Source organism: Lathamus discolor, chromosome Z (genome assembly GCF_037157495.1).
Source record: "Lathamus discolor isolate bLatDis1 chromosome Z, bLatDis1.hap1, whole genome shotgun sequence".
Taxonomy (NCBI): Eukaryota; Metazoa; Chordata; class Aves; order Psittaciformes; family Psittacidae; genus Lathamus; species Lathamus discolor.
The window spans coordinates 59,307,914-59,326,415 of record NC_088909.1 but is presented as its reverse complement, the minus strand read 5'-3'; the positions used below and the strand labels follow the sequence as shown (position 1 = coordinate 59,326,415).

The 18,502-nt window shown below is 42.3% G+C and overlaps 1 protein-coding gene across 6 annotated transcripts in view; it reads left to right on the top strand.

Moving 5' to 3' along the window:
- NRG1 (neuregulin 1) overlaps positions 1-18,502 on the top strand; it is a 180,440-nt gene that overhangs the window by 31,466 nt on the left and 130,472 nt on the right. For all 6 annotated transcript variants that reach the window (XM_065662914.1, XM_065662912.1, XM_065662915.1 and 3 more), the window contains exons 2-5: positions 41-218; positions 6,527-6,651; positions 14,479-14,529; positions 17,411-17,461. In XM_065662914.1, the coding sequence (XP_065518986.1) occupies positions 41-218; positions 6,527-6,651; positions 14,479-14,529; positions 17,411-17,461 (405 nt within the window). The remainder of the gene's footprint in view (positions 1-40; positions 219-6,526; positions 6,652-14,478; positions 14,530-17,410; positions 17,462-18,502) is intronic.

Below are 18,502 nucleotides of genomic sequence, written 5' to 3'. Positions count from 1 at the left end.
AGGATGGCCTAATCACCAGCATGTTCTTTTATCTCTTTAGCGGTGCCTCCCAAATTGAAGGAAATGAAAAACCAAGAGGTTGCTGTGGGTCAGAAGCTGGTGCTAAGGTGTGAAACCACTTCAGAGTACCCTGCGCTCAGATTCAAATGGTTAAAGAATGGAAAAGAAATAACCAAAAAAAACAGACCGGAAAATGTCAAGATCCCCAAAAAACAAAAGTAAGTACAGACACGTCTCTCAGGTGGAGCTGGGGGTGATGGGGAGAGCTGTTCAACAGAACACAAGCATTGAGGTTGTTAATTGCAGTACCACAAAGCTAAGATCTGTGGGTTATGGAGGAAGAAAATTTAAGGTAGCAGACACTGATGTTATTTTTCTTGAACATATAGATGAAGTGGTAATATGGTATAAATATGTCATAAATAATTTTCTGTTTTCAATTTCCATTTATTTTCTGGTAGCCAAAGGTTATTATTTTAACCAATAAATCCTGCAGACAGGCCATTTTTAAACTACTGACAAGAGCAGAGGTACCTTATGTTTATTGTCTAAAATCTGAGAATGTTTGAAATCATTGAAGCAATGTAGATTTGGAGTTATTTTTGAGATTTGTTTTGCAAGCAATCTAGTCCTTAAGAAGGGCTGAATGCTGTCTGCATTAGTTTCAAATGCCTAATGTAATCTTGCAGTAGTCCTTTACTAGAGACATTCCCACACATGCAGAACAATACACAGGTCTAGCAGATGTCAGATGAGTATCAAAGCCTGTAAATCTCATCCTCCTGGCTGGGGGAAATTGTCTGCTACATGTGACTGATGACCAGTGACGAAAGATAGTCTGGTGCCTCCTTTCTGCAGAGACAAAGAAGATACACAGTGCCTTTTCTGCACTGAGACAGGAGATGGCTTTCGCTTTTTGGTCTCTACCTTGTTATTTAAGCTAAAAAGTTTTGATTGTGGCCACTCATCCATCAAAGGAAGCAATGACAATCTGTTTGAACACAGCCCTGCAACTCTCACTTCTGCTCTCAGTAGGCAGGGCTGCTGTCTGCTGCCCCAGGCCATGCCTTCCCTTCATAGATCAAGACTCAGAGGATTTCAGGTGGGCTCTGCAGGAGATCTCTCCTTCCAGGGAGCCAAATCCACCCATACTTTTTTGTCAGGTCTCATCTCATTAGGCAAAAGAGCAAGCAAAATCAAACAGATGTTTCACTTCTCACTCATTCAGGTTGAAAACCATACGTCCTGCCCTCTCTTGCAGTTTCTGGTACTTCAGCCTGGGGCACAAGGTAAAACAAGGAGTGGGGCAGAGCAGCGTCACCACAGCCCCTGTGCCATGGTTGCACAGACGGCAAGAAGGAATCTGTGATGTCTCCTTCCAGCATTTTCATGATGGAGCTGTTCCAGGTGGCAGATAGCCTGGCAAATTGTCTGGACCCATTTGCAGGGCCATATGTCTCTGTCAGAGTTGTATTTTCTTTCTATTCTGTCAGGAAAGTGTTCAGGTCAGAGCTTGGCCCTCAGCTTCTCCAGCAACGCAGTACTGCCTGTGAGGGGCAAACACTGTTTTCCCCTCTCACATTTGAGCTGATGCTGGCTGACCACACTTTCTGGAACCAGGATTTCACCTTCTGGGGCTGGGCTTTGTCAGTTCAGCATTGCATCACTGCTTTCTGCCAGTTCCCTTCTTTCTCTTCTTCCCTCTTCCCAACCCCCCTGAAAAATCTTTGAGGAGCTGGCAGAAGGGAAACTAGCTAATAGCTATTGATTAGAGCATGCATGCGAAATGTGTGAGACTATTTTTCAGATTGATGTGTGAAAATATGTTTAAAATTCCCCAAAAGATACATGATGAAAAAATAATAAAAATGGTCCTTTATCTGGAAAATGCAAATCTCAAGTCCTATTCCTCCGTCACAATTGGGCAGAGTGTAGGGTTTGACCTGGATTTCACACTTCTGTGTTCTACCCCAGCCATGACAGTATCACTCGCTGGAATTTCTCTCCTCTGTTTTCTGTTTTAAAACAGAAATGTCTGTGTGGAACAGGAAAGTTCTTCCAACTAGAGATGTGAAAGTTTCAAGGTGTAGAGTACAAAAAGGGGAAAGACTGCTGACATCTGAAGGATTTTCCTTGCCTCTCTACTTCGAGATTTTAGTTTGGTGACACATCAGTGCTTTGCCATTTCTTCTTTTGCTGTTTATGTGTGCTTCCAGCGCTGAGTAGATGTGAACAGCTTAAAAGGAGATAGATTTTATTTTGTTAAGATGTGGGACAGGCCTGTGTTCTAAAGCTAAAGGAAAACAGAGGAAAAGGCAGTGCAAATGAGTGCATAAAATAGCATGCAGATTACAGTAAACAAAGCCACATTAAAAAGATCCCATCACAAATGAAAGGAATATCAGCAGTCAAGGAGTTTTTCCCCTCTTATTTTCTCTGTTTTTTCATGACAGCACATTGATAAATGTTTGTCATGTTCGTATGCTCCCACATTGTTACAACAATCATTTTCGTGTGACTTCTTTGCCATTACCAAGTGTGTGAGACATCAACAAAGGAAGGCTAGAGTAGTTATCGAGCTGTCTGGGATTAATGTCTACTTTAAAGGTCAATTGGCTACATAAAAAGTAGGTTATGTTTCTGAAGAACCACTAGCATGCAGGGTACCACAGTCTTATTGGTTCCTTCAATCCAAACACTTGAGAATAACATATTGTACACATTTATAAAAATGTCACAAAGTTTGTAAGTAGTACCCAGTGGCCAGAAGTGACTTTTGGTGGTGTCATATTTGGAAGATATTACCTTTCTCATTGTGTGATGGCAGAATAAAATATGTTCATTGTTGGGAGAAACAGAAAGGTTTCTGAGTTCTGGTTATTTAGCTGTAGGGTCTTTAAAAAATTGAAGAAGATCTGGCAGAATGATGAATGTCTAGCTCAGAAATTGAAAATGAAGACCTCAAATTGGCTTAGATGCATGAAAAAGATAATACTGCAGCTTGATGGTTTTTGGGTGCATTTGGTAAGTGAGAATACTGCTGATTGAAAGGATTTGCAGAAGTGGGGCAGATGATGACTGTGTTTTCCTAGCTTTTTAAGAGTTTAAAAGACTCTGCTGCAGTGCAGGCTTCCTTGAAGCTTAGCCTTCTGAAAATTGCCTTGCATCTAAAATGAACTCAGGGGATCATTCCTCTCAGCTTGCTAGGATGATTTCAGAGTGGTTGATTCCGAGTGCACAGAGCCCCAACATGCAGTGGCATGACAGTGCAGCAGATGAATCACGCTATAAAACTGCGCCCCTTCTGATTACACTGGAAAGTCAAGAGAAACTCAATGAGTCTAAATTTTAATGAAAGGCATTTAAAGCACTCACTTTTTGCTCAAATTTGTCATGGAGTAACAGCATGTAGCCAGTGAGTTTCTGCTGCTCTTCAGATTGCTGCCGATTCACGATGCCACAGCTGATAGATTTACATGTTCAAGCTCTAAACTGTTCCTTTACGTCAATGGAGATAGATGCAGAAAAAATCAGGCACCAGACAAGGGCTTTTTACCTACTAGCTAACCTTCCCATGCCTGTCCACTTTTACTGGTAACATTTCATTTTCCTCCCCTGATTTCACACCCACGTGAAGCCTGAATATGTTTTGTTTGGGTGTGCTATACAGAGTCAGGCAAGACTCCTTTATCAGGGCTGGGATTTTTGGGCAGAGGGAAGGTGTTTGCCACTTCACCTCAACTACCTGATGGCTTTGGATGCAATAGTGCATGAGAAAACTTCATGAGCAAGTGTCCTGTACCTTCCGCTTCATCCAAGCTTAGCCTGGATGTTTGCCCGCAGACGGGCAATTCTGGATGACAGATGGAGACTGGAAACAAAATGAATTCAAGCAGCCAGACAAGGTAGGCTGGGGCTGCATTCTGCGGATGTATTCCTTTCCCTTTCGTGTATGAATACAAGCTCAGCAGTGTCACAGTGGCAATGAGCTGAAGGTATGACATAAGCAAATTGTACAGAGAGAGGCATTTTTTGATGTAGCATGGTACAGATTGAAAAAAGGACAAGCATTTGAATACAAAATTCCTTATGTGAGGCTTTATGTGTGTATTGTTGGAGTACCTAGCTCCCTAGCTACTTCATTTGTAGTCATTAAGTCATCTTCTTCTCTGACTTTTAATCCTGTCCTGATATCTCTCAGTAATATTCTTAAGTCTATAAATATCAATATTATTTCTCCTGCATTTAGAAAGAAAACTCCTTATAGAGCTTTTCTAAAAATAAGAATAAATTTGGCTTGTTAGAAGTAGATTTGTAAGAAATATGGTTGCTTCACCTATTTTAATATAATCTTAAAAACATAGAAAGAATACAAAATTCCTCACCTTTTTCTGTATCATGTGAAACAAAGAAAATAGAAATAAATACGTGGGCAAAGAGTTTCTCCTAAAAACCATGACTACCACAAAGGTGGTTTGCATCAATATTAATTAATATCATGCAGAGAGGAAAAGATACTTCAACAGACACACAGTGGGGGCCAAAGTAGAAGTGATATAAATGCAGCTGTGCTTGCTTATCATTGGGTTAATGGGAGTTTCTCAAAAACCTAAGCCTGTTTGCAATGTCTTTCGAAGCATCCTGAGGCTGCAGCCTGCTCTCCATCTAGATGAACATCTGCAAGCACAGCTAGGAGGTAACCTGTGTGATACAGGAAATACTGCATGTCCACACAAGCTGTTAGGTAGTGTAGACTACTGCCAGACGTTCTTGGACAGGCCCTTCAACAGGCAGTTATGAAGGCAGGTGTGCAGATGGGTGGCCATTTGTCCTGTATTATAACTATAGCTGTTAGTTGGGTGCAAAATTCCCACTCAAAGAAATGGTAGCTTTCACATTTGGATGCTTCTGTGAGTGTCTCAGCCACATTTTTGTCTCAGCCACCAACAATGCATTCATGGTTGCTACCAGCTAGACTCTGTTCTTTAGTGCCATCTGAAACGCAGCCCAGTTAATTAATTCAGCATTGGGAACCGGGCTCCTAACATTGCCTGAGAAGGGAGCCCAAATAGTCAACTATTCAGTTGTTTACCATTCAAGTACACCTGAGCAAATTGCTAATCATAACTTGGCTGCTCCTCCTTCTTGCAAGCCCAGTAGCCTGAAGAAAGCAGCCCTGTTTCAACATGAAGAGAAAGTTTTGTGGTGTGGGTTCCTATCAGAGCTGGGATCCACCTAGCACACTGCTCTCATCCCATGAGCGCTGATTCCTCAGCACTCGAACCTTTGTGTAGAGGCAGGGATGGCTGAGTTGTCAATAAGCAGATATTGATAGCAGATGGGATAGTTTACTGTGTTGGAGGGAGGGATGACTCACACACAAGGATGGGTTGGAAAGCGGCAGTGAACATTTTGGTTACTGCAGAAGTCCCCCTGCTACAATAGACTTGTTTCTGGTCTGAACCCACCCCTGCACTAGGGCTCCCAGAAGGCGTAACCAGTTGTGATTCCTGAATGGAGAGTGAAAAGACATGGCTGTGCTAAAGCAAAGCAAACCCCAGACACGGCTTATCTCAGCGTACATTGCTAGGCATGCTGGTGACTATGAGCTTTTGGAACAAAGAACCCCTGCCTCCTGGGGATCAGTCCTTTATGCTGGGGTAGGCCAACTTAGGAAAGCCAATACTCATGCTCTCTAAGTGACTATTCTGTACTACTATTCTGAAGATAAATAAGCAGACTTTGCTACAGACAAAAACTTCATGAAAGCACTTCTTGTAAGCAGAAACTGGGAACAGAAATAATGTGTATATTTTCCCCAGGGTCGTCATTCTCTTCAGTCTAAGTAACAGGATTATTGCCATCACATGAGTTGGGGACCCCTTGAATGACACCAGAACATGTTCTTACCAACTTAATGGGTAGGCAGGAGTTCTGCATTTCAAAATCTAATCTTAAAACCTTGGAGACTGATTAAATTATGTCCCTGAGCCTGGAACAAAATGTAGCTTCATGCAAATTGTGCTCCTGCCCATAATTTTTTGTTAGTACTGAAGAATGATTTACTATTGGGGCTTCAGAGGTTGTTACAGAGAGTGGTGCGTCCTAATCTCATGATTATGTAGTCAGATGTTGGAAACTACACCAGAACTCTGCTACCGGCAATATGAATCTGTAGGAAAAGATAATCTATTTTAATATTACACCCATCTCCATGGCATCAGGATAGCAAACAATCCAGCTGAGAGAGGAAGGTTGTTTCTCAGATTTCTTTTAAGAACAAAAACTCCTCCCAACAGAAAAGCATAAACAAGTATCTTAATTTGAATGTATTAATATGCCTGTTTTTCAGCAGCCTGTAAGAGAGACATTTTTTTATTCTCCCTTCTTTCAAATGTGGATAGTGCTAGTCTATGAATAAGAATGGAATACTCTCTGTTGAGAGGGGAAAAAAAAGAGTGCATTAGTTGATGTAGCGACTGTTACTCCAGAACAGGAAGTTTAAATGTTTTTTCTTATTTCACAGGAAATACTCTGAGCTCCACATTTACAGAGCCACGCTGGCTGATGCTGGTGAATACGCATGCAGAGTGAGCAGCAAACTAGGGAATGACAGTACTAAAGCCAGTGTTATCATCACAGACACCAATGGTAAGGCTTGACTTTTTATTTTACTGTCATGTTCGGAAAGCCCATGTGTTAAAGCTACTACCAGAACAAAATGGTTTGAATGAGGGGAAAGCTTTGCAAGTGAAGTGGAAGTGGAAACACTGAAATCTGTTAAGTGTTATAAGAAAATTAATCAGACCTGACTTGTTTGCTATGTTGTTGAATATTTCAGGTGTCCTAACCCACGCAAATAAGATGCCTCCTACAGATCTCAGGAGAGATCAGCATTTTCTGTGCAATACTTCCCAACGCCAAGTCTAAGACAGAGTCTAAATACTAAGATGAGAATGAAGGGAAGGGAATATTATTCTAAGTTCCACAGTACACATGAGTAGCGGAGGCACTGTAGGCCTGTGGGAAAGCTTTCATTTAACCTAAAACGTGTCCTAGTCTGAACTTCTAAACCAGCGCAGGCAAATAGCATTCAGACTTAGCCAAATGATTTAAATTATTATAGATAGCTGTTTTTTCAGGGTTCATTTCATTTACAGGAAGTTCCAATTGCCTCTGACAGAATTTCATGAGTGTTTCCAGTGCACACAAACATTTTAGCAGTACTGCTTCTCCTTGAGAGCGCACTGGGGGCTGCAGTTAAGCTGAAGTCTTGTTGCTTAAGTATGACATTGAGAAAATCAGCTCCAATAATTCAAATTTCAGTGTGCAGCCAGTTGTGAAGTATCAAACAAACATGCCTTCATCAGCAAACAAAGCAGAAGTTCTGTGCACATCTGAGATGGGTTTAAAAATGCTGTTGAAATGGGAATTTACCACACATGCTTTTCTGTTCCACATTGTGCCTTGAAATATGAGATAGGCATTTAAATAAATAGAAAAGCAAACAAAAACCTTGGCCAATGGGATTTGTCTTTGGCTGTTTGCTGTTTTGTGATCACACAATTACTTGACTGTATTCACTTTGTGTATGTGTTATTCTATTTCATCACTAAAGAATATTAGGTTCTAGAATTTCATACTAGCTGTATGGCATTATAATCATGATCAGATGTCAGAAGACTGATATAAAAGATCAAGTGTTATTTACCAGAATGTTATTAGGAGAAAAAATAGGTAGGTGTTTCTGTGTAGGTTTGTAAGTGCTCTTGGTTTCCATGAATACAAAGTCTGGTTGCTCATTAGCTGCTTACACAGAAAGCTCCTATACTGTTTCCAAGATACTGGAGTTTCCACAAATCAGCTGTAGGCACTGTGATTAGTCATTGATACAGACAAATGTAAAAAAAAAAAATTAAAAAAAAAAAAGAATTCTTGGCCATCCTCTGTTCCTTTCTCAGACAAGAAATGGTGTTTAGGCTGGGTAGTGCATGAGGGACCTCATTTCTATTCTTCATGGCATGGATTTTTTTACTTCCTCCTAGGATGTGCTAAATGGCACCCCTGCTGCAGGGGGATGGGAGCTTGGTTTTGAATGCAAACATTTCCAGGCAAGCCCTGTTTTGTGCATTTATAACTGGTATGTTAGAATCTGTCTAATCTTGTTGTGAAACATAAGTTGTTTAAAACAGAGACGTGCATGCAATTTCCCCTGAATACAGGACAAACTTGGATCCAACCTAAAACTGGCAGCTGGCACTTGTCTGTAAAGATCTGAACTGGAAACTCAGTGAGATCTGAACTAGAACATCTCAGTGACATTCGATCATCTAGAATCAGGCATGGCAGCGTTCACATTCACTGGTTTAATAAATCAGTCATTCATATTTGATAGCCACATGAACATCTGAGTCCCCTCTGCTTATTGTTGCTTATAAATTACCAGTAAATTTTTCCTTATTTTCCTCCTGATGGTGGAATTTTCCACCTGGATTTGAGGAACAGCATGAGCAACATCTGGTGACTTAGTAACAGTGAATCCCAAAGGCCTCAGAGGGCAACATCTGCTTCACAAACAGGGACAGACCCCCTGCAAGGGTGACCTCCTCACCCTTTTTTCCCCTGCATTCTCTGACCTCTTCCCCTTGCTAGCTTAATGACAGATTTGGTATCCAGACTCAGTAATGAGCCCCGAAGGGCAGTCATTACTCAGATCCTATATGACTGTGAGGTCCTGCACTATTCATAGAAAAGAGGATTTGGGGTTTTTGGGAGTTTTTTGGGTTTTTTTTTCCTGGTTGGTTGTTTGGTTTGTTACGTTTTTTTTTTTAAAAAGAGGAAAAGACCCTAAAGAACCCTGCGTATTCAGCTTTTATTCATTATTTCCTGCCAAAAGGCTTTTGGAGAAGACCTTGGGGTCCAGCGGAGCCCAGGAGCCACTGTAAAAACCAAATGTGTAAGCTGAGAGTGCTTAACCTATCAGGGTAGGCAGAAAGGTTGCTTCTTTCCACCTTCAGCAGATTGGGTGACAGTAGTGTAAAGAAATATACGTGAGAGGGCTTGACTTTCTTATGATTGCCCTGACCTGCTCTGCTATGTGAACCAGAAATTTTAATTATGACCTTCAGTTCAATGACCTTACCTGGTCATGTTTATTATGTATGCTCTGGTATCTGCAGACTAGATCCTCCTTTCCCTTTATGCTGGGTGCTTTAAGACCATGAGATATATAAGGCAGATAAGATGATGGCACTTTTGGGCATTTTTCATTCCACTAAAAGATTAGTGGTTTTCAGTATAAAAATCTTGGGTTTAAATCCCTAGAATTTTGTCAAACTTTTACTATTTAGAGTAAAATTTTCTTTGCTGGCATATGTCACAAAAGAGAACTCTAGGGCCAGACCAAATGTCTATCTAGCATGGCGCCTTGTCTCTAACACTAAGTGGACATAAGGAAAAAACACATGAATTACAGGGCAAATGTGTTGGATTTTCCCTCAAGAATAGGAAAAGCTACACCTTTACCACTGAAGTCACATGTCTAAAAAATGCTGATTTCAATTCCCCGCTCCAAAGCACAGAAAAACAAGTATTTCTTAATAAAAAAATTCTAATAAATTTTTCAGTGAACAAAGACCTTTCTCTGGTCTCACTCCCAGAAACAGTAAAATTTTCTGTTTTAAACAGTAATAATCGATGCCACCCTTTAACTCCTGTCCTTGTCGCTGTTACTGTTATTATTAACGTTGCTGTTACTTAAAACTGCCAAATTTGCTCTTGTGCAGGTTTTTGCTACACATAAATACACACACACAACACACATAAACTGTATTAACCTATATAGACTTTCAAATTTTCTTATTTTTACTGAAAGAAGTATAAAGGCTTGTCAATAGAGCCATATGTCTGTATTAAAAATATAACAAATATAAAAATAGGCAGACAAACACTAGTTTTTTTTTTAGTAGTCTTAATAGCAAGCAGTGGGAGCTATTGTGTTCTCTTTTAAATTTATGAGTATAACTTGCCCATAGGATATGAGCTGCTTTATTTTTATTCAGGCTTATTTGTCTATGCTCCCTAAGAAAGATTGTAATTAAGGTCAGAATAGAGGCATAAAGTTCTTCTGGAGTTGTATAAATAGTGTACAGGTTTGCTAATGCAATAGTAACTCCTTTTTTTCATCCCAATTAGTCACTTTAACCAGGAAAAATCCTTGCAGTAGGTTTTTTCTTGGATTTTCTTTTGAACATAAGACCTTATTATGCTTGATAAGTAGCACTGAGAGAATATGTCATGCCACAAAAAAAGCTTTACATTTCATACTTGAAAACTTGTTCACAAAACCACTTATTTAGACAACTAGGTAAGAGACATTGTTTTCTGAAGTGTTGAGCACACCACAGCTCCAGCTGAATGTGGTATCAGTCTTTTCCATTAAAACCCGTTGACCTAAATCTTTTGCCTCTCTAAGGATGTTTGCTGTGCCCAGCATGACACAAGGTGCAAAAGAGTGGATTCCTGCAGGGATATTTCAGAGGTTAGAAATCTAGTACTGGATAACTGCTGGGTTATTGTGTGAGCACTCATCCCGCACATCTGGGTAAAGTGACCTGATGTAGTTTGAGTCATCAGTGGGACTGGGACTGGGACTGGGACAACTTTGCCTGAACTGAAGGGAAAAAGAAGTGATCAGGTGATCTGTTCATTTAACTCACATGTAGGCAGAGATAAGCCTTGGTAAATGCATTAGCTACGCAGTCGGTGGCCTTGCAAGCTTCTGGGTTTGCATCCATAGGACTTGTAGTGTATTAACAGCTCCAAGTTGCACTGGAGTCTGTGAGGGTCTGATACCATTCATTAAAATTTAGTTTGTTGTGCCTCTTCTGAAAATAGCTTATCTTCAAGAAGATGGCAGAGAAATAAGTAAATAAAAACAACATCTTGCACTTAGTACCCAATACAGCAAGTGGCCAACTATGAAATTCTTCAAATGCAAGAAGAGTGCCTTTACTCATACACTGATCTGAGACTTGATTAAAGCAGATCAGTGTACGTCTTCTCTCCCCAGCATAGTTACGTGTGACCTGGGACCGTAACCTGTTTTTAACTGTCTGGAGTAAAGGGTCAGATTCTCAACTGGTGCAAACCAGTATGCCTGGACCAATGTTACTGACTTAGTCCTCCACATCATAGAAAGAAATGTGGCCATCACTCAGTTTGGCATAGCAATTCCCCTAAGAGTAGCTTTGAACTTTTCCTTGCAATATGACATATTGTAATTGAGAGTGGTGTTCTTTTAATCTGATTCAGGAAATTAATTCATTGGAGGACCAGGAAAATGGTAAAAAACACAGTAGTTTTGAGAAACAAAAAGTAAGTCTGTTTATCCCGAAGTCCTTGACCACATATGCCTGCATGCCTCTGAAGCCTCAGAATATGACCTTATTCACCTTTTACGCACCTACTACCTACTCCCTACTCTGCCACCTGTAGGCAGTAACAGAGGTCTCAGATACTCCCAAGGTGCATGCTAGCTTCTGTTATTTGTTGTATAATTCAAAATGTGTCACTTGAATGGCACAACCAAGGCTTAAGTACTATATAACTGCCAAAAAGTAAACCTCAGCATGACAGAAAGATCTTTTGCGGCTCTAACTACCTGTGATGTCTGTGGTGTTTGAACCCTTGACCTCAGTTTGTTGTCCCTTTCAGGGTCCTCAGAGTCACCTTCGAAGCCTGAACCATAACTCAGGAGATTAATCAAATCCCTTCAGTTTGCTCGAGCAGCTTTTCTGTGTTAGACCTTTGAGAAACTTACTAAGGGAAAAAAAGGCCTGTGGAGGGCTTTTCACAACAGCAGCTGTGGGGCTGTTCTGTTATCCCTGGAGAAAAAGTCTCTCCTGAGGAGGAAGGTCTCCTGTTTCCCTCGGAGGTATTAGAGAAGAGCTTGTTGCCCAGGCACTGAGTTGTCTCCTCTCAGTAGACAAAAAAAGCTCCCTGGAAGGATGGACCAAGATACCAAGTCCAGCAAGGGGGTGGATTGCTGAGTCCTGTAGGGGTTGGAGGTGTTCTTCTCCATCTTGGCAGAGGAGACAGCAGTAAATAGAGCTGGCCAGTGTACTAAGGAAATGGGTTTGAGAGGCTGCAGCGACCTGTCCCTTAAAGCATCCTCAAATAAGGATCTCTTGTCCATCCTTCAATATTTTTACATAAGAAAGCCCCAGAACAAACGTAGCAAGTTTCAGCAAACATCACTTCACCAAAACTAAGTGCTCCTAGAAGTGCCAGGAGGCAGAAGTGGATGGAGCATCTGAGGTAGCTGCTTCTCCAAGGGATTTAAACATGCGATGAAGACAGGGCTGCAGGCTGCTGTCTCTGTACCTTACAGCACCAACTCCAAGTGTCATGACTGGAAAACACTTCCAGCTCTTCCACTTCAGGCAAATATTGAGGCTTCTTCTGTAAGCAACCTCTTTCTGCTTCTTGTGTTCAGTTGGCTTGTCACGTGGAGCCACACTGGCCTTCTTGGGCAGAGTAAAACACCTCTCTTACCCTTGTGGTGTACTGTCCTCAGTAAGCAGTACACACAAACTTTGCACCTTCCAAATATTAACATCCACTCGTAATGTTGCTAATGTGAATGTTGCTAGCAGGCCTTGGTAATGTGTGACTTTGCAACGTTTTCCAAATGTGTTTCTCTGTACATTTCAGGTGTGATAGACTCTGACTGTATTTTCCACTGGTAAGGAAGCTTCCCACCAGCATTCATACTTACGCAGCTGGGCTGGGGAGGCAGCGGTAAGAAATGCTCCATCAAGCTCAGCATAGGCACTAAACGGAACATGTTTCTTTAACAGTGAAAGAAAAATTTGCTCCAGTTGTGCCAGATGCTGAGCTATGTAGCTGTCAGACCTGTTCTGTCTCCTGTTGTGACTAAGAGAGGTTAATTGCTCTGACAACCCAGATGCACAACAGCAAACTACCTCCATACTGAAAAAGTGGCCCTGAAAGCTGCCTGGCTACAGGCCACTGTGTTCCAAGATCCAGTGCAAAGGTTTCAACCTCAAAATTTTTACTTATAATACTCATTTCCATGCCACACATCACTGGCTATCAAGGAAATGCTGCATAAAATGTTCTCCCACTTTAGTGAGATGAAACTGGAACATATTGCCCAGGAAAACGAAGTGTTTGCCAAAGAAAACTGTACCAAAATGGGAAAAATACAAAAGAGCTAGCAAGTAAGAAATTTAAATACAAGCTCAACACTGAAGTTTAGTGAGAGGGATGTTGAAGGGAAGACAGCTGGGATGAGTTTTGTCAAGCTTTTGTGGACTCTGAAGACATTGAACAGAGGGCCAACTGATCCAGAATCACAGAGCACAGTAAAAATATTCCTAAATTGTCTTCTACTAAATGCTGTGTGAGGCTTTTTCTAGATTCTTTTTGTTTGGCATACCGGAGGATTCGTGGTGTGCCTTGAGGATTCAAGGCAAGACTTCTGCTCTGGCATTTGTGGCTCTCCTCCAGCTGCAAAGTTGAAACCTGTGCAATGCACCACTATGAGGCTGAAATTGCTTTGATAGCTTGAAGAAGACCAAGACTGATGCATACACCTGAAGAGGGCTTTGTTCACGTCTGGGCAATTGCACACAGTTGCGGCTTGTGGAGTCAGCAGCACATGGACAGATGGTTCTTGTCATTGGAATGAAGTCTCTGCTTAAGCCTGTGAAGCCTAAACAAAGGCTTCCTACCTTCTGCTTTCTGCTTTCTCCCATCTCCATTCTGCAAGGAACTAGCATGGATCTAAGCACAGCAGCATCGTTCCCCATAGCCATCAGCCAGTTCAACAAGTAGATGCAAGCCTATGACACTATGTCACTAGCATTAATGTATCTCTTCAAGACCAGCATGGAAGGGCGACTTTTCTCTTCAGCAAAGCGACTGCTCTATTTCTATCACAGAGCCCCCAGCAGTCAACCCATGAGGGGTAGGGTTTGCATGTGTGACTTAGAAGATTTCCCTGAAAGTGGCAAGTGACATTATTGGATGTACTTACTAGCAATTCAAGTGATATGAACAGGAACATGTCTTTGCAAAATTTAACTGCCTAGAAACATAAGGAGTGAATACTCACACTGACACCTTCCAGAAGCAGAGCCATCTGCAAGATTTCTCCTGTTGCCACTGATCAGTTATTCCCAGAGGAGAACGAGAGATTGAACAACTGGCTTCTTTCAGAAGAAACAGGCTTTCTTCTTCAGTTCTACTAGTAGACACCCCCATTTCACATAGAAGGAGGGAAACTTTTGCAAGTTGGTGTCCAATTGCAGTCTCTGTCTACTGAAGCAGAATTTAAGCTTGCTTCTTTGAGCACCTTTTTTTCTCTTTATCTTATCCATTCTTGGAGCTGAATGCAGTTAGAGGATCGCCTGACTCCACGTTATAACTTCTGTTGCCTCTTGTGTTTTCCAGAGAGCACCAGCAAGATACCAGTATCAACAGCAGGGACAAAAACCTCTTCACGTAAGTTGAATTAACAGAGTCTTTCTATCCCTTTCTATTTATTTCTTCTTGAAACTACCTCTGCAGCTCTGAAACTGCTCCCTCTTAGCAAGAACAATTCACCAGCACCTGCATATCACCTTGAATACTGAAGCTACTTCAAGGACCGAAAAATGAATGAAGAAGGGTTGAGCATATTTTTCACTATCCTGGGCTTGCATTGAGGATACTAACTTGGCCTGCAGTTATCAGCCTGCAGCAGCCGAAGTGAAAAAGTATTTGATAGAAACTGTGTTTTGAAAAAGCACTTGTTACTCGTGTTCTTGTAAATCCTCACAGCTGCATATGAATTTGCAGAGTGTACAGACATATTGATGTTTCCTCCAGAAAGTCTGCTGCCTAGACTGCTCTGTTTCTCAGGGCTCTACATACAGTTCCTGACAGCTCGGGAGGGGGATGTCTGTGAATGTAGACAGGTAACTCACTGTCAGTAGTTTCACCACTTTTGAAGCTGCCTTGGCATTTTAGGAGCCTTCTCCAGATGGTTTCCTTTCAGGCTGGTGGAATTTTGCTTTCAGCATCCCGCCTGTAGTTACGGATTGCACGCCTCCAGTTACTCCTGGAACTGACCCCAGTGAGAAGTCACTTTCATTGTTTTAAACATTAGAGTTATGTTCTATATGGCCACAACACAAGCAGTTATCTCTACCACCGAGTTTGGATGAAGGAGTTGTGGTTAGGCGTGTGTAAGCCAACCATCCCAAGGATTCACAAGATGCACATATCTTGCTTGGCGAAGAGGCTGGGGTCCTGCTATCTTTTTTGGGAAAGCTATGCCTGGCAGTGACAGGTTTTAGTGTGAGATGACAGTGTTTGTAGGCTAGATCAAGGAAAACAGTGTGATTGCCAGATTTTGCATTTAGTATGCCTGCAGCCTTTCCTTTGATGCATCTGCGTGTGTGGCGACCTACTTCTGAAATCTTGGCACTGCTGCCTGACAGAAGAGCCATTGGATGTGCCCATATTCTTTCATGTTCGCAGTGGGGCCTGTCACTGGTGCTTTGCTGGATATGTATGAGACCACATAGCTAATAGCAAGTGTCCTGTAACCACTGGAACCATTTTTGTTCAAAGGAGGTGACATGCTGGTCACCGACTCCGCTGGGCTCGCCTTGCTCTCTCCCTTATGCAGCAAAAATGCAGTCCCTGCTCTTCACTCCCTTCTTTCCCATGAACTAAATTTCTTGTTCTTGAGTGGTCTCTTTCCCTGCTTATGTCCTTTCCAGTGCCTGCTGTTACAGTACTGTTCTCCTCTTTACTGCTATTGTGCCACTGAAGAGGAGGAGGCTGGGATGTTCAAAAAGCTGGCTGCATTCCTGAGTAATTGCTGCACCAGCAAATTTTATGCCAAGTGGCTCATCGTGCTGCTGTCCTGAAGGAGAGCAGAAAGCAATATATTCAGTGGCTGACTATCTCATGGAGCTCTGAGTAGGTCTTTGCTATGTGGTGGGAGCAGAGACCTGCTCAAGCCCAAACCCAGCCAGCTGCCATTTTTCCCACTGTTCTCACCCAGCCCTGGATCCAGACCATACCAAGTTTTCTCTGCCACTACAAAAGTCTGGTACTGACCAATAGTATCTGAAATTTTGGGAACTGCTGATTTTTTTCCAGTCCTTGCAGATGCAAATAAGTTATTGGTGTGTTACTTCTTTAATTTGAGATAGGCTATTGTGAGATGGTGGTGTTTAAAAATCCAGGAGCTAGGTCTCTTAAAGTATTGCTACATTTAGTATTTGGTGATAGGAGGGCAGAGCAGCCTTAGCTTTTAAGTGTGCTTTAACTCTGCCTAAAAACTGAGTCCATTGGACAACAGATTAATCTTTTCTGCCTGATGCAGCATGTTGTTAAATATTTCACCACAGAGCGTGCAGTATGTCTGACCTGCTACCTAGGATCCCTGGGCTGTTTGCTAGCCACTCTGATTGTCTTCATTCCTCTCCACAGTGGCATATCACATTACCACCTTAGGCAAAGTGCTCTCCCTGCAAACTCTTCCTTCCAGCTGATAACACTGCTCAAGCACACGCTTGAATTCTTTATTCATGCATGACACTTTTGCTGGACTTCTAAGACAGTGAAAGCCCATGCAGCCACCCAAATGTATGGCCCTGATTTGCTGTGTGCTTTGGGTTCCTACAGCTCAGTAGGTTCAGCTCTAGCTCCAGGCTAGCTTGCTTCTTCCATTCAGCTTTTCTGAGTGCTTCCTTTATGTGATTTGTGTTGAGGTCTGCTTCCTTTAGCTGTTCTACAAGATTATTAGCCATCTTGAGAATGCTTCTTTTTCCTGTCTTTGGAACCACTTTGGCGCTGGTGCTATGTCCCGTTTTGGTCTGGAATGTGTCCTGCTCTCCCTTCCAGCTCTTTGTAGAGGTGGTGACACTCATGGACCCTCCTCTCTTTCAAGCCACAAAGGTCCTTATCCTTAGCTGTGATAGACCTGGAGTCCTGGCTGTCCATTTGGAATTATGTGAGAAGAAGATAGTGTTTCTTGGGTCAGCATGTGGAGCTTCAAGACCCACTGTTTTCCACTCTCCTCTGACGCCTTCTCAAACAGCTGAAAACTCTGCTCTCTCTTCGCCAGTTTTCTCCTGGCCTTCCCTCCCAGGACCATGGAGCATTTTTGCTGTAATTGGTTATTCACAGTGTGCCTAGGACATGCTGTACCGACTTTGAAGTTCTTTCCTTTCTCAAGCTATCTCGTATTTTTCTCTGCTTTGGTGGGTTTCTGATTACTGAAAAAAAAAGAAAGCTCTACTGGAGGAAGATGTTCTGGCTCCTCCAATATAACTGTGTAGCTGTGGCTGTATTCTTACAACTCTGTTGTTACTTGTGTGTGTTGCAGAACCCACGCTTAGGATACAAGCTTCAACAGAAGGAACAAACACTTCCTCCTGTAAGTATACACAAGATGTTTAAATTATTGCTGGCAAGATCCTCAGGTACATTTCTCACTTCTTAGCTCAGAAAAATATATGCGTCTATCTAAACCTACAATAAGGGATTGGGAGTCACTGGATAGAATTCCTGCACTAAAGATGCAGTTGTTATTTGTCATATAACTCTGAGGGCTGTATTCTTTGCAGACTGGGAATACGGAGGGCTAAGCACCTTCCTTCAGGAAGGTCAAAGCTCACATTTGGGCAGGGCAAAGGAGGAGGAAACTGTTCCATTGTTTCCTACCTGCAATTGCCTGCCCTGCCCTGCCCTCCCCAGGCAATGCATGGCTTCAAACACTATCCTGCCTCTGCCTGCACAGCTCCTAGCTCTAGGATAGCTGAAACATCCTCAGGTCCAGCCATGCCCAGCTGGGGTGCATTTCCTTTCATCCCTGTGCCAGCTGGTGCATGTTAGAGCTCCTTGAGCTCTTTCTCCTGTGACCCACTGCCCTCGGGAAGAAGACAGGGAAGATAAGGACACCTTTTTTTGTGTCTCCCCTCAGCTGGGACAGAGAACCAGAAATTGTTTCCCTTCCTCTAGAAGAGAGGTTATCTCTCTGATCATCCTGGGAGCACACTGATTTCTGCAGGGGTACCAACGAGGAAGGTGACTCTTTTCTTCCATGTAGTGGTGCTTTCCAGGGAAGCATGCTTTACAGCCATAAGTCTGTGCACATTCACCCTTGAGAGCCATCAGGCAGAGCTTTCCAGCTCTTTACTAGACCCAAATCCGCCATCTTCCTATCCTGGTTTTGAGCAGTCCAGAAGGACACTTCACATAATCAAATTCAGCAGGGCTGCAGGAGATAGGGTATTGACCTTCTTCTAAAGTATTAAGTATTGCTGGCTGCCAGGAATTGGATGGCAGGTGAGATAGATCAACTGTCCAATCCACCCTGACACTTCCAGTGTTGTTATAAAGTGTGATATGTACTCTACTGTGAACTATATATAGATGCCCTTAACTCACATCTAATAGCTTCCTCATATAGGAGCAT